At 34.5% G+C, this 15,811-nt stretch overlaps 1 protein-coding gene across 1 annotated transcript in view; it reads right to left on the bottom strand.

Moving 5' to 3' along the window:
* Window positions 1-15,811, bottom strand: part of VPS13C (vacuolar protein sorting 13 homolog C) — a 176,367-nt gene that overhangs the window by 91,781 nt on the left and 68,775 nt on the right. Inside the window, exons 23-31 of the mRNA XM_037151046.2 lie at window positions 13,827-13,956; window positions 12,940-13,018; window positions 10,488-10,627; window positions 7,101-7,254; window positions 5,028-5,107; window positions 3,824-3,883; window positions 2,044-2,206; window positions 790-906; window positions 25-128 (exon numbers count right to left, since the gene is read on the bottom strand). Of these exons, the coding sequence (XP_037006941.2) occupies window positions 25-128; window positions 790-906; window positions 2,044-2,206; window positions 3,824-3,883; window positions 5,028-5,107; window positions 7,101-7,254; window positions 10,488-10,627; window positions 12,940-13,018; window positions 13,827-13,956 (1,027 nt within the window). The remainder of the gene's footprint in view (window positions 1-24; window positions 129-789; window positions 907-2,043; window positions 2,207-3,823; window positions 3,884-5,027; window positions 5,108-7,100; window positions 7,255-10,487; window positions 10,628-12,939; window positions 13,019-13,826; window positions 13,957-15,811) is intronic.

Here is a 15,811-nt window from a genome sequence, read left to right as displayed (position 1 = left end):
TACTCATTATTTATTATCACCTACTTTTTTATGAACTGTCTTAGGATCAACATCCATGACAATAATGTTTTCCAGTCTAGCAAATAGAGACTGTTTTCTCGACTGAAGACAAAGAGAGGCATCAAGTCCTGAAAAGAAATTTATTATTATAATTTCTTTAGATCTAACAAAGTAAAGAAACATCTTAATATGTTTCTTTCCATTGCATAATTTTATTTTAGGGGATGATACATTTATAAATTCAATAATGTTTGAATTCCCAATTGATAACTAAGTTGCAATATTAGATATTTTTAGTTTTATATACAATGGAACCTGTACACTCATTAAAAAATAATTACTGAAATTTCAACTCTCTAAAAAGACTACCTCTAGTGCTAACAGATTATCTTGGGATTTTATTAAATCCTTCACACCTTATATCCAGTCATTTACATGGAAGCTATAAGAGTTCTATGAATTAAATTCAGACTACTGGATGCAGTTCCAGTTTGGAGTGAATGAGGACAAAAACCCTACTTTTCCAGCTCTCACTGGTGTGGCTCAGTGGACTGAGTGCAAGCTGGCAAACCTAAGGGTTACTAGTTCAACTCCCACTGAGGGTAGGTGCCTGGGTTGCCAGCCAAGTCCCTAGCAGAGGGCACAAAGAGGCAACCACACACTGATGTTTCTCTCCCTCTCTTTCTCCCTCCCTTCCCCTCTCTCTCTCTCTAAATAAATAAATCATTTTTTTTAAAAAAAAAAGAACCCTTATCTTTTGAACGAATTTTAATACTGTGAAAACTTTACCTTGAATCTTAATTTCAGCAATATTATTCTTCTCTTCACAAACATTCACACAGAAAGCATTCAACTTGGCAAACAGCCTGAAGTCAATAATGTCACTATCTTTACAGGATACAATCACTACAAATAAAACAAAACATTGTATCACAGTGAATTCCTAATGATCTAAATTCTATCAAGGTGTCTTCCCTATATTAAGTGAACCACAATTCTGTTTTTAAAAACCAAAATAAGTCAGAAAAAGAACCATAAGATTTCACTCATATGTGGGATATAAACCTGAAAGTAACAAATGACCAAATAAGAAAAACAAACAAATACTCATAGACACAGATAACAGTATGGTGGTTACCAGGAGGAAGGGAGTGGGGGGTAATCAAAGGGAAAGGGAATCAAGTATATGGTGATGAATATCTGACTTTGGGTGGTGGGCACACAATGCAATATAAGATGCTGTATTATAGAACTGTACACTTGAAACCTATATAATCTTATTAACCAATATTGCCCCAATAAATTTAACAAAAAACAAAATTTTAAAATTCTCAAGTTCTTGAACATTTCAAATAGATTTTTGCTTTATATGTTCTGTAGAGTTTTCATTTTTAATAGTGATATACGTTATGTTTATAATTTAAAACAAGGAAAAGATTTAATCAAAGTAAGGACACTGGAACTCAGAGAAGTTCAATAATGTGCCTATGATCGCATAGTTTAAGTAGCAGTCAGAATTTGAACTGAGTTCTCTCTGATCCAAAATCTAGGCTTTTAAATGGAGACAACTATACTTGAACAACAACAATAAAAAAAGAATAAGAGAAAAAAATTGAGGCCAATTACATGCTAACCCTACACCCCTGCCCCATGTTTCTGGATTTTGATTTCCTTACTTGTATAATGTAGGAAGGCTAACCCTCTATGGAGGCCCTTCAGGAGCTACCTAGAAGGTGTGTAAAACTCAGTGTAAATACAGGCCTTTTCCCTCCTAAAGTCATCTCCCACCACTACCAATATAAGACCAAAAACAGACATTTTTAAAAACAAAAGAATTCATTATATTTAGTTTATATATCAGGTGAACCACAAATGGTTTATATATCAGGTACCCTCAAATGATAAGAGTTTGAAGAAAAGCAAAAAAGTGAGTAAAATAACTGTAAGTGACTAAACTAGATAGTCTCTTAAGACTACCCATTAAGCTCTAGAATTCTAAAACTCTTACTAACAGGAAAAAAATTTAAAAACTGTTTTTCATACCTTTCTGTACAGTTGAACTTTTTTGCTGCTTTTCAGTTGCAATTTGTACTTCCTTGGTATCACCCACCTTTTGGCTGTCTGATGGAATTATGGTTGTCAAGTAATTAATAGAAGAGAGAAGAGCTTGTGTTTGCAGCAACAGATTTAAAGATGAAAAAGCCACCTAGAAATGTTTAAAAGAGAAAATTAGTTTCCCAGGCCAATTATACCAGTAGTCTTCAAGCCTGACCCAAAAGGCCCTTCTCCAGCAAGGCTTACATAACTGCCTTCCACAACTTGGAAGGAAGAGATAGGATAGGAATATTCACAATATACTCCTTAAACAGGAATATATGGAGAGTAAACTACACTTACATACTTTGGGGACTTACCTGAGTATCAAACTAACCTAATTACTCTACTTCCCTAGCATAATTATCATGGAGCCTACAATATGCTTGTCATGGTCAACCCAATATTCAATATATTTATGGGTTTTGGGATCTGCAACTATTTATTATGATCACAAAGAACAGATAAGTTAGAATATGAAATTCCAGAAGGCAAAAAATGATTTCAAGTGTGACATTGGTGAGATTTAAATATAAAAACTGTGTAAGTCAGTTCTCAATCACTAAACGATCTTCTAAAACCACAATAATGGACCTATCAAAAAGAAAAAGAAAAAACTAGCTGTGGCTGGCATGGCTCAGTGGATTGAGTGCCAGACTGTGACCCAAAGAATTGCCAGTTTGATCCCCAGTCAGGGTACATGCCTGGGTTGTGGGCCAGGTCCCCAAGCCGGAGGTGTGCGAGAGGCAACCACACATTGATGTGTCTTTCCCTATCTTTCTCCCTCCCTTCCCATCTCTCTAAACATAAATAAATAAAATCTTTAAAAATATGTAAATAAAAAACAAAGAATATATAATGAAAAAATACTAATTTTTTTACACCAATGACTCCGGAAAGCTAAGACAACAACATATATTACTTTCAAGAATATGTATTTTAGCCCTGGCTAGTGTAGCTCAGTGGACTGAGCACAGGCCTGCGAACCAAAGAATCGCAGTTTGATTCCCAGTCAGGGCATATGCCTGGGTTGCAGGCCAGGTCCCAGCAGGGGATGCACAAGAAGCAACCATACATTGCTATTTCTCTCCCTCTCTCCTTCCCTTCCCCTCTAAAGATAAATAAAATCTAAAAAAAAAAAGAATGTGTGTTTAATAGTGTATTCAAAAAAATGTTAAATCTTTGTTTATACAAAAGAATTTCTTTTCATTACATCAAAACACGTGGATATAAAAATTATAAAAAGAAAGTTTAACAATAACAGATTCTCATCTCTCTCTAAAGTGTAATCTAAACTCACCTCTTTCATTTTCTTTATAATGTAGCCCACAACTCCCTCTGCCTCTTCTTCCTCTACCCAACTACCTTGGTCCGGCCCCAGAAGTGCTCAACATCTCCCCCTGTATTTCACATGCTTCCTCAGCCCTGCCTTAAACAACAGTTACCCAGTCTGCTGTATTAAAATTCTGTTCTTTGTAAATGGAAAGCTCCCTCATAACATTTCCATCTTTAAAAAATAATTAGGATGTGATACAATAAGTCAAAACAAAGGCTTTAGTACACTGAATCATGAACAGAGCACAGTAGGTATCTATGAGTTTAATTTATAATTTCATTGGTTCCTGACTACCTCATCAAATTACCCAGTCAACATTCCTTCAAGGATACTGGAGACTTGCAGAGTGGGTTATTTTCAAACAGGATATATTATTTTAGTAAAATTTCTTACCTTAACTGTTTGTTCAGTTTTTTCAAAAGTAGTTTGAAAACTAGGTCCATTTTTATCAGCCTAAAAAACAAGTTAATACCAAACAAATCATTTATGATCTCTAGTTAACTTATATTGTTACAACTGTATTTTTTATACAGTGTATATTTAATATTATTGTCACTTTAGAGTCACATCCAAATAATTTATTTTCATAGTACAAATGTGTCCTCTTCAAACATATGAGAGCATGACAGCATTTACTTCTAGAAAAATGCAGAAGTATAATTCTGATCTTCTGGGGATCAGAATAAGTTGGAAGGTTTAAAACTCATCTGGCCCATCTAGTACTTAATGCTTTAACCCCTTATGAAGTCGTTGGCAAGTCTATTTTACAGTATCTTCAGTGAGAGAAAACCTCATTTTCTCACAAATTCAGTATTTAGAAAACTTTGACTTAGTGAGCTCTTTATACTGAATCAAAAACCAATCACCCATCATAATCACTGATTGGTTAATAAGTCCTGCTCTTGGTAGCATTCACAGTGCATTCACAGTTCTACCTTATACGAGAAGCCACTGGCGGGGCCAGCCTCCCGCCTCCCTGCTCCCACAGTGCCTTGTGCTCTTCTTCACTGAAGAATCGTCACACCGTATCTTAATCGTCGTTTACCTCTCCCCCTACTAATGCTCACCTCTCTATCCCAAGTACCTAACAGAACTTGACACATAAAGACATTTCAATAAAGTGTTTGATGATTAAACAAATCAACTAATCTCAAATAAAGCTAAATACCATCACTTCCTTCAGCATTTCTCGCGTGACAGATTTTTGAGTCCTTTCCCAATGCTTGCAGGAACCCAAGAACCCAATCCAATTTGACTTTATTCCTTTTGATATAGGATACTCAGCCAAATATAACCTACATTTACAATGAATACAGGTAGGTGAATATGCTCTGGAAGTTAGGAGTCTGGCTCCTGGGAAAACCCAGGCTTCCATCTTTGGGGACAAGGTCTTCAGTGGCTTTGTAAAAATCCTACTCTACCTTTGTACTTAAGTGAAAAAGAAAGGTGGTGTAGGAATGAAAGAGAAACAGTAGAGATCCCTGTATTAAAACCTATGATTTACACCCCGGACTTTTAGTAATCTATTGTCATCTTTTTCTTTTTAGAGGATAGCTTGCAGTATTTAATAAATACATAAACATTCTATGGCCCATACCTTAATATACTCCACTTTTAAAAGATCTAATCCAGTTTTGTCAGAAGAGCTAATCAAATGAAGGGGCTTCTTTCTGGATCCTAGATTTTCAAAAAAGAAACAGCGTTTCAAATAAATTGCTCTTTTTTAGGTTTAAAATTTTCAGGATGTCTTATGACTTACAATGGTGAACGCACAATACAGTGTGCAGATTATGTGTTGTGGAATTGAGCACCTGAAATGGACATAATTTTGTTAACCAGTGAGAACCCAATGAATTCAAAAGAAAACATTAAAAATTAAAAAAATAACAATATTAAAAAATAATTTTCCCAACACAATTATTTAATTAATTTATTCCATGCCCTACTTTTGGAAGATTTATATTAGAAAGACAGGTGAGTTGTCTGCCACCTAACTCATATGATTAATGGGAAATAGCTACTTGCAGAATATTGGAAATATAAGACCAAGAGGTCCTTTCATGGGTTTCCTCCCACACCTGCCTGCCCTGGCCATGGATACAGCCCGTCCAGAGCACGACTCCCTGAAAGAATCCACTCTGCACTCTCCTACCTAGAGAGAGAATGAAGCACTGAGCCAGGCTTTACAAGACTGCCTGCACTTATTTTCATGATTATTAAATGCTAGGGTCATCACTGGTGAAGAAATAAATCAATCCAGATCCTTACCCTACCTTTGTCATCCGACTAACTTAGAAACATGCATATTTATTTTATATCTGTGTTAAAAAGCAATCAATACTTCTCTAGATTTTTAAAGGCCATATAGGCATTGATAAGGTATAAGAATCAAGAAATGTGAATTCTAGTTCATTTCCTTTATCAAAAGATACTTAACTTCAGTTTTCTCAACGACATAACAAGGAGGTTGGACTACAACATATGTAATGTCCCGTAAGACTATAAAATTCTTTGAGCAAATATTTCCTTCACATTAAAAAATGTAAATAATTTTCTTTGTTTAGACTAAGAGAAGGCTTGCATAGAAAAAGATATTTTAGGGAAATGGAGCTGTTAAATTTCTTATAATTTAAAAACAACGTGTACTAGCAGAGGTCTTCTATATCCTTTCACAGATGTACCACGGAACTGCCTCGAGAAGCTGTGGAGGGAGAAATGATTTATCTACCGTTTAATCCATCTTTTATTATCTGTAGTTCTATAACTCCTGTTCTGAGACTTCTCATCTCCCTTGAACTAAGTTTCCCTAAAAAAAAACAACAACAGCCTACCAAATTTATTCAATATTTGTATTGGTTTCCCTTAAAATAGTAACATAAACTCCATCTTAACACAGTGCTTATCGAAATCTACTAGTACGTAACTTTTTCTACTAAACTGAGATTTATTTTAGTTTCAACTATTTTTGAAAAAATTTTAAATAGGTCTTTTATTTGACTAAAATATTAGGTAATTTTAATTACTGTGTACTCACCCATTCTTTCATTCCTTATATATCTCATATGCACATAAGATGTACATGTATACTAAAATAAATAAACTATAAGCACTTCTAAAAGAATTAATTTTATATCCCGCCATTTTTATTTTTATAACCTGGTACTGCTTCTTATATATGAACCCTATTCAATAGAAAGAACAAGGACTTCAATATTATAAGCCCAGAAATAAATTATAGGTTTTGCCATTCAAAAGATGTGTAATCTTGAGTAACCACTTAATCTCTCTTTATTTAACCACTTTTTTCAAAATGGGAATAATACTCCCCATATAAAGGAGATTTATATGGACTCTGAGGAAGTAAACCATAGTAATTAAGAATACAGACCCTAGGACCAGATTTCAAGGGTTCAGCCAATAGTTAGGATGAATGGCCCTAGATGAATTATATAAAGAATTTCGCCTTACTTCCCTCATATGGAACCTGGAGACAACAACAGTGATTTTCTCATAGCATTGTTATAAGGATTAAATGTGTTCTTATTTGAAAAATGCTTAAAACAATGTTACCTATTATTTATTATAAACATTAGTATATAAATGAAAGTACTCAGATTCGCGAAAGTGGCTTTATACTTATTAGTACCATTTCCATTTTTATGGCTACTACCTTGAATCTCATGGTAGTCCAAGCTGATTTTCTTTAGGTAAGATACTGCAGTTAAATCAAATGTTCTCACTGTAGCCTCTGTTCCTAGCTGAGTAACATTAAATACTAGAATTGTATCTTCTTCTTTCTGTTGTTTGCTAAATTCCAAAATCACCTAAAAGAATCAGGACAGCCGATGAAAGGTTAAATAGTTTGAATCATACTGAAATATATAAAAACAAAATCCTTCTTCATACATAGCATCATGAGAATAGTAGAAATTTTGCTTACACTTGCCTACTATGACTCTTATTTACTATGATTGAAAATTACCATGTTAAGATCTATTATTATAAACATTTCCATGTAAAAATCATGAGGTAATTTTGTATCCATTATTGATTTATATTTTTAAATTTAGTAAAAATAGAATGTATAGATTCTTCCTTAACATGATTTTCTTAAACCTGATTCTCAAAAAAGAAATCATGCTTGGTGATATAAGAAACATTCCCATTAAAGTAAAAAGCAACATAGGGATATTCACTATTATACTACTATTCATATTTAATCTGGAAATGACAGCCAGTAAATTTAGCAGGCACAAAATAAAACACATATGTGGCAATTTTTAAAACATGCAAGTTCTTTAATATTCCATCAAAAGATGGAGGTCTCTGTCCCTTTAAATTTGGACAGGCTCAGCCTGGCCATGTAACTCAGTTGGTTGGAGTGTTGTCCTGTAAACCAAAAAGTTGCAGGTTCAATTCCTGGTCAAGGCACATACCTAGGTTGCATATTTGAGCCCCAGTTGGGGAAAGTATGGGAAGCAACCAATTGATGTTCTCACATCAATGCTTCTTTCTCTCTCTGTCTCTCTCTCCCCCCGGATCCCTCTCTCTCTCCTTCCTGACTCTCTGTGTCATCAATAAAAACATATCCTTGGGTGAGGATTAAATAGGGACAGGCCTGTTATTTCTCTTAATCAACAGAGCATGGAGGAAGCAATACTACAATGACTTCCAATGTCAAAAAAAAGCCATAAACCTACCTGGGAATGCTCACTCTGAGAGTAGCTAGCTGCCACAGAAAAACCTCATTTACCCTGAGACTACCTTGCTCGGGAGGCAGTAAGTAGGTATTTCAGTCTGCAACCCAGGCTGAGCTCCTAGCCAATAGCCAGTACCACTGCTAAGCCTCACGAGTGAGCCACCTCTGAGCCCCTCTGATACTTCTGGTCATTTCAGCATTCAGTCAAATCTGACTATTAGCATGGGAAAGACTATACACAAAAATTACTAAGCTTCACCCTTCCAGGACTCCTAATCCACAAGACTGAGCAAATAAAATGGCTGTTTTGAGCTACTGAATTTTGGGGTAAACTGTGAGGCGGCAACAGTAACTAGAACAATATAAATGCTGAAAGAAAACAAAAATTAATATTAGCAGTGATAAAATTATATACTTAAAAAAATCAGGAGAAATGACAACTGAAAAACAGAAACTATAGTACAGTAAGATATTCAATACAGAACTGATATACAAAAGTAAATTTGAGATACATTGATGATTTGCATGAAAGCATTGAAATAAAAAAATATTAAATCCATAAATATTTTTGCAACGAAGAATAATTTTCTAAGTATATACTAAAACTAGGACATAAAGACAAGATTTGATAGATTTCACTACAGAAACATTTAAAACTTTGAAATGGTAAGAAAATCAATAGAGGAAAAATATTTCAAAAAGTACTACCCTGTTTTTTTCTTAACGGATTCTGATTATCACTTAGTTCATTCATCCAATATTCAGTAAGATATTAATTGGGCATTATCTACCATGCATGAGGCTGCTCCAGCCACTGAACACACAGAAGTGACCCTGACAGACGAGGCCTTCGTCTAGGGAGAGTGCAGGAAAATAAAATTTGCTATGTTGTGTTGGGTGGTGAGGCCTGTTCAACACGATGGCATTTGAGGAAATGCCATACTTTGCTTTGCATAATGCACTCTTGTGTATAAATGCACACCCATGTTTTGGGTCCAAATTTTCAGGGAAAAAATCCTTCATTTTAATTTTTTAATTTAATTTTTACTTATTTATATTTAGAAACAAAACCAATTACTATATTCCAGGGTATTATTTTACATACAGATATCATTACTGCTTTCTAGTGTTATATTTTTATGCATAAGCAAAAAAAAAAAGGATTAAAAACATTTATATAGATATGGAGTTAGTACTACCCATGTATAATGTGCATCCTTATTCTCCCCACAAAAATTTGGGCAAAAATGTGTGCATTATACACAGCAAAGTTTACTATCTAAAGGAAATAAAGAATCAAGTCATGAAGGAAGACTATTCCAGGCAAAGGAAACAGCAAGCACAAAGAATGTGCTTTGGTATATTTAAGGGAGATCAAAAACCAAGTGTAAGCAATATGAGGCTAGAACTTTGCTCACTGCTGTAGCTCCAGTATCTAAAACAATGCCTGGTACATGATGGCATTTGATAAATATTTACTGAAGGAATGAATGTAACAGAGCTGGAGTACAGTGAGCATCACAGAAAAGAACTGAAGATGAAGTCAAAGAAGCCACATGAAAGGCCTTGTAGGTCACAGGAAGGATTTAGCCCTCTGCTCTGAATGAGACGGGATGCCAGTGAAGGGCTGTGAGCAGACCAATGACATCATCTGAATTTCACTTTAAAAGGACTACTCTGGCTGCTGTGTGGAGAACAGAGTTAAGAGGCTACCGAAATAGTTCAAGCAAGAGATGATGGTCACCTCACCAAGCAAGAGGTGACTTGGACAATGCAGTAGCAGTGGAAGAGAAGAGCAATCATTTGAATAGATTTTGAAGTTAGAGTCAGGGGATTTTCTAATATTTTGGATGGGAATATGAAAGAAAAAGAGAAGTCAAAAAATACTAAAGTTACAGAACATCTCTTTCTATAAATAAATACAAATAATAATTAGATGTGTATATACAATTAAAATCTGGTATTTTGGGCCCTGGTTGGTGTGGCTCAGTGGACTGAGTGCCAGCCTAAGCACCAAAGGGTCACTGGTTCGATTCCCAGTCAGGGCACATGCCTGGGTTGCAGGCCAGGTCCCCAGTAGGAGGCATGTGAGAGGCAACTACACATTGATGTTTCTTTCCCTCTCTTTCTCCCTCCCTTCCCCTCTCTTTAAAAAATAAATAAACAAAATCTTTTTTTTAAATCTGGTATTTTTGATATATTTTAGGACATAATCTCACATCAGAATATAAGGCAGTCAACAAGAAACACTGGGGAAGATTGAATACCACATTTTATATATATTTAATATTCTAGATAGTTTACAAGGACAGTGATAATAAGAATATATTTATTTATAAACAAAATAAATATGCATACCTCTTTAATTTCAAACTTTAGTAGAAGATTAATGAGCTCCTCGTTTGGGACCTCTGCAACTTTTTTTCGTTCTAATCCTTTCATACTTTTACCAGTCTGTGTATCTCCGTCTTCAGCATCAAAATACTCATCATCAGACTCTAAAGAAAGAAGACATTTATTTGACTTGAGAGAATGTGCATTGAAAGTTGCATAAAAACACTCAAATCTCTCAAAAATGACATTTATTTATTAGATATAATATTAATATTCAGAATCAGAATATATTGGGTCTACCAAGAAAACTTTTTTTCATAAAATAAAAGACACATTCTTTACTTTCACCAATAACTTTACTGATTTGGATATTTGGAGTATGTCGGCTATCTCCCACTTTGTCTTGTAGTGGGTAGAGGCCAGGGGTGCTGCTAAACAGCTTCCAATGTATAAGACAGCCCCACAGCAAAATATTATTTGCCAAAATGCCAATAGTACCAAGAAACTTTGCCACCACTTCTGATATGTTTGATCAATCACAGCACCTTCTCCATACACTGCACAAATCTTTTTTTGTATTTTTTGAGTTTCTACCTTTCTTGAAATAAAACAGCATGATAGCCAAAACTGTAGTTTTCTTCCACCTTCAGTATTAAAATGGCTGCACAAAAATTCACCAATTGTGTTTTTTAAATGCACACTGATATGACAGCCATCACAATACAATCTAACAAATTGTTTCAAATGAGGTTAAAGACAAATAAGCACTACTAGAGCCATTGTACAAAAAAACTATGAGAACTTTTTGTCCAACCCAATAGTTTCAGTGTTTTTCTAAGTCTCACAAAGTAACTCAACCTGGCAAGTAATAAGCATAAATAAAATCAAACTGTCCTAATTTTTTCACTTTAGTTCATTCATTCAATATTCAATAAAACATTTACTGGGTTGTCATCTGTCATGCATCAGTCTGTACCAGCCACTATGGACACCAGAGTTATAAGGACAGCCATGACCCTTGTCCTCTTGAAGGTTACATTCCAGTTCAAAATTAAAAAAGATCAGTTAGGCCAAAGCTAGAGAAAAGAATCGGGAATGGATTCTTTGATTTTTTTTTTATATACATTCATATTCCCTAGAACTATAAAATATAATTACTATCAGAAAATTCCATAGTTAAAATTTACATTTATTTCTCCTCCTACTAATCTTATATTTATTAATATAGTAACTAAGCAGAGCACAATAATCCCCCGTTTGTTTCTGGAGTTAATCTAAACACTAGGTACAGCTGGGTTTTCTGATAAATGAAATGTTTATACTGCATGAGGAAATCACTTAGACAAAATTCACTATGAGCTCCTCTTCTCATTCCAAGGACTCTCACTTCTTGTTTACCTCCATGTTGGGTAACTGGGCACCATGGGTAACACAATAATACATAGTCTTACCAAGAACCCCTGGAGAAGGGAAAATTATGTTGCACACTGTCAGAGTAACTTTAATAACACAAAAATCAGTCATTTTATATTTAAACAGGGGATCTGATCGAATACAGATAAAAATTTGGTGAACCCTAAATTGACTTTAGTGTTTTCATTACAGGAACATCAAAATCCAGGGTCTCACTTTGTGACAGGTTGTCTAGAAACTCACCTTCCTAGGAATGCGTAAGACCCTGAAAATACTGTCTTGTGATGCGTAACACATGCTCACAGTTAATTTATACCAGAAAGAGGGCCAGGAAGAACCCAGAGGGTGGTCATCAGTTGTTAAGGGTTTCCTTTTCCAGCTAAGTTGTGTGTGGTCCACTTCTCTATTACATACCACGCTTGCCAACATTCGTGTTACATGGGTCAGTTTTATTTGGACAGTCTTTTCCTCATCTCTCTTTTTTCCTTTACATTAAGGTGATCATCAACCTTATATAAGCACTCACAGACAACTCAGTTTATTACCAGAACATTCATGTACCAAATTGGAGCAAAAAAAAGTAGCTTACTTAAAATCTTAAGCACTATCATTCTTTTTTTTTTTAAGCACTATCATTCTTTTACAAAAATCCTTTTAATTAAATGAAGAAACTTGGGCTTAAAGGAAAAAGTGACTCAAAGTTACACTGTTGATTAGTAGTGCAACTAGAACTAAAACCAGTAAATTACTCTAACACTTTCAAAATTCCTTTATTTTCTAAAAATTTTATGAGTACATTAATTTTTTTAATCTTCACCTGAAGACATGCTTTCACTGATTTGAGAGAGAGAAGAAGGGAGAAAGAAAGAGCAAGAGAGAGAAACATCCATTGGTTTGCTCCCATACGCACCCCAACAACCTAGGTAGGTATGTGTCCTGACAGGGGATCGAACCCGCAACCTCTTGGTGCATGGGACAATGCTCAACCAACTAAGCCACCCAGCCAGAGCTCTACATACTAATTGATAGGTTTGGTTTAATAAAAATATATTACTTTCCTTACCTGATTCCACTCCATCTAGCAACAGTGATGTACCAAGTAGGTCTTTTGTCCTATCTGAAATAACTGGAATTGGGGACACCTAGAAAATAATACAAAAAGTTTTCTTAACATACTAATTTAGCAGGATTAAATGTACTTAAACAACACAGATACTGAGAAAGTAACAGAGGACAGAGGGAGATGGACAGACACATAAACATATAATATACGACTTTTCCATTATGCAATCAACTAAATAATGGTTGATTGGAGTTTACTAATTATTAAGACTACAACCTGCAGTTATAAGGGCAAAACAATGTACAACTCAAGTAGATGAGTGTATTTATCATTCTGTGTCACTTAGCTGCCATCTGTTACAATATAAAGTGCCTCTTTATTACAGGTTCCCGGGAAACGGAATAAGCATTAGCTGATCCCTCAAATTTCATTTCAAAGAGTGAAAATCCAACATTTATTTTAGGTTGTAAAGCTCAACTACAAACAGTGATCTAGAAATTTTAAGTCTAACATATAAGTAAATTTTATACCAATCATTCTATTTTGCAACGTTATAAAGATTTCTGTATCTAGTTTTATTTAAAATATATTTCATAAATTTGAAAGCTATTTTTCCTTTCATTGTTTATTTTTGTTCCTTTGACTCCCTGAAACTGACTTTCTACCCCCACTCTAATAAAACTGGTGTGAAAACAGGTTGCAGTCATTATTTATTCAGTGTCACATGCAGCTCTTCACAGAATCAACAAAATTAAACCTCAAAAGTGCACCAAAAATATAAGCAGACCCTAAAAATACTGAAAAATAAAACAGTTCACAGAAAGCTAATCAAAACTCATCATAAATACAAATGTAACGAGACCTGGCATTTTATCACAGCCACTCACCTGTCTCTCAGGAGACTGTACAGATGACTTCTGGGGCAAGGGTATACTGCTAAGCAAACACAGAACATCTTTCATCTTCTGGTCAGAAATTCGCACGTGCATCAAAGGAAGCCCTCCCGATACTTTAAATCTGAAAATACAATTTGATGGTAAGGTTTTTAAGGTCCCATTTCTCTACATTAGGGAGGGGTAAGAGATCAGAGAAGAGATTACATAATGGGGTCAAATTTACTTTGGACATGTTTTAATGTAATGACATTAACGCCTCATTTAGTCAATATTGTCAGGGAATAGGAAGTTCTGCATAAGCCGTAAGCCGTTTCCAGATCATTTAAATGTATCCTCCTTAAAAAGCCAATCCTTCTTAACTAATTTGTAAGAAAATATTTTCAAACACAATTGCCTACTTTTTAAAACCTAAAACCCTACATACCTCAACATTTCTGGTATCAGAGATTTCTCATTGTGAACATCAAAGAGCGCCTGCCCCATCACTCTTTATCCCCTTGTCTTGTTTTAATTCCTGTGATAGCACTTATTAGTATCTGACACATTATGTTTATACTTGTTTATTTTATGTCGACTGATTAAAATTTAAACCCCATTGAAGACATCTGTTTTGCTCACAGCTGAATCACTATTGTGCTTTCATCAGTTGCTTACTTTTCAGCAGCTACTTTTCTATTCTGCTTCCCTATTCAACCTAACTGCCTAGATTTGTTTGTCTCAATAGTTTTGTGGCAGCTGTTCATTGCTCATAAAGCTCTTTTGGGTTGTCATTTATCTTTGACTTCCTAACTAACTACAGCAAACAGCTGTAGCTGACAGATGCCCAACCACAAACTAAAGAATGATTTTTCTATACAATGTACAAATCATTAATGTTCACAGAATCAAATCAGCTGTTCCTACCTCAAGAGATTGAACTTTCTGCAAAAGTACTCCATAAATTGAAAAAAACTATAAAAATATAAAATGCTTGTTATTTCTGAAATATTACATAAAACTATAAGTATCGCAAATAGAGGGACTGTATTAACCCTCCCATCCAAAATAGCTGAAAACTGAACGAAATATATCAAACAATGACCTCGAAGAGACTGAACTTCAGTCAACAAAAGACAGTTAAAAGATGGGAAACAAATGATGAAAGTCCTACAAATACCCCAGCTCACTGACTGAAGGGATTCAAAATGTATAGGGTACAGTAAACCAATACTTCAAGGAAAACTTACAGCGCTAAATGCTTATATTAGAAAAAAAGGTCTCAAATCAATGGTCTCAGCTTCTGTCCTAGGAAACTAAGAAAGTAAAGCAAATGAAACCAAAAGAAGCAAGAAAAAAATCAATAAGAAATATGAGAATAAAAATCAATGAAATAAAAAACACAGTAGAGAAGACAACTAAAAGCAAAAGCTGATTCCTTTAGATCAACAAAACTGATAAACCTCTAGCTAGCTAAGCAAGAAAAAAATAGAAATTACTTTAACATCAGAATTGAGCTAGAGCAACACTACACATACTACATGTATTAATACAGTAAATACAGAAATACTATAACATTTTTATGACAATAAATTCCTTCCTTATAGGGTAAACTACCAAAGATCAGTAAAAAAACAAACAAAACAAACAGATAATCTGAATAAATCTGTATCTATTAAAGAAGCTGAATTTTTGGTTAATACCCTCCCCCCAAAAAGAATATTTCAGGCCAAGATGGCTTCACTGGAAGAAATAATATCAATTCTTCCAGAAAACTCATTCCATGAGGCCAACATTACCCTGATATTCTGATGCCAAGAAAAGTAAATAAAAGCCCAGAACAATATCCCTAATAAGATGTAAACCATAATAACAAAATTTTAGCAAACCAAATTCAACATTTTAAAAGAATGACACATCATTACCAAATAAGGTTTATCTAATAATGCAAGATTGGTTTAACATCCATCTAATAATGAACTACTGATACGCACAACATG

Source organism: Artibeus jamaicensis, unplaced genomic scaffold (assembly GCF_021234435.1).
Source record: "Artibeus jamaicensis isolate MK-2021 breed Jamaican fruit bat unplaced genomic scaffold, CSHL_Jam_final contig_548, whole genome shotgun sequence".
Classification (NCBI taxonomy): Eukaryota; Metazoa; Chordata; class Mammalia; order Chiroptera; family Phyllostomidae; genus Artibeus; species Artibeus jamaicensis.
Note: the sequence above shows the minus strand (reverse complement) of the source record. Positions and strands in the feature narration are given on the sequence as shown.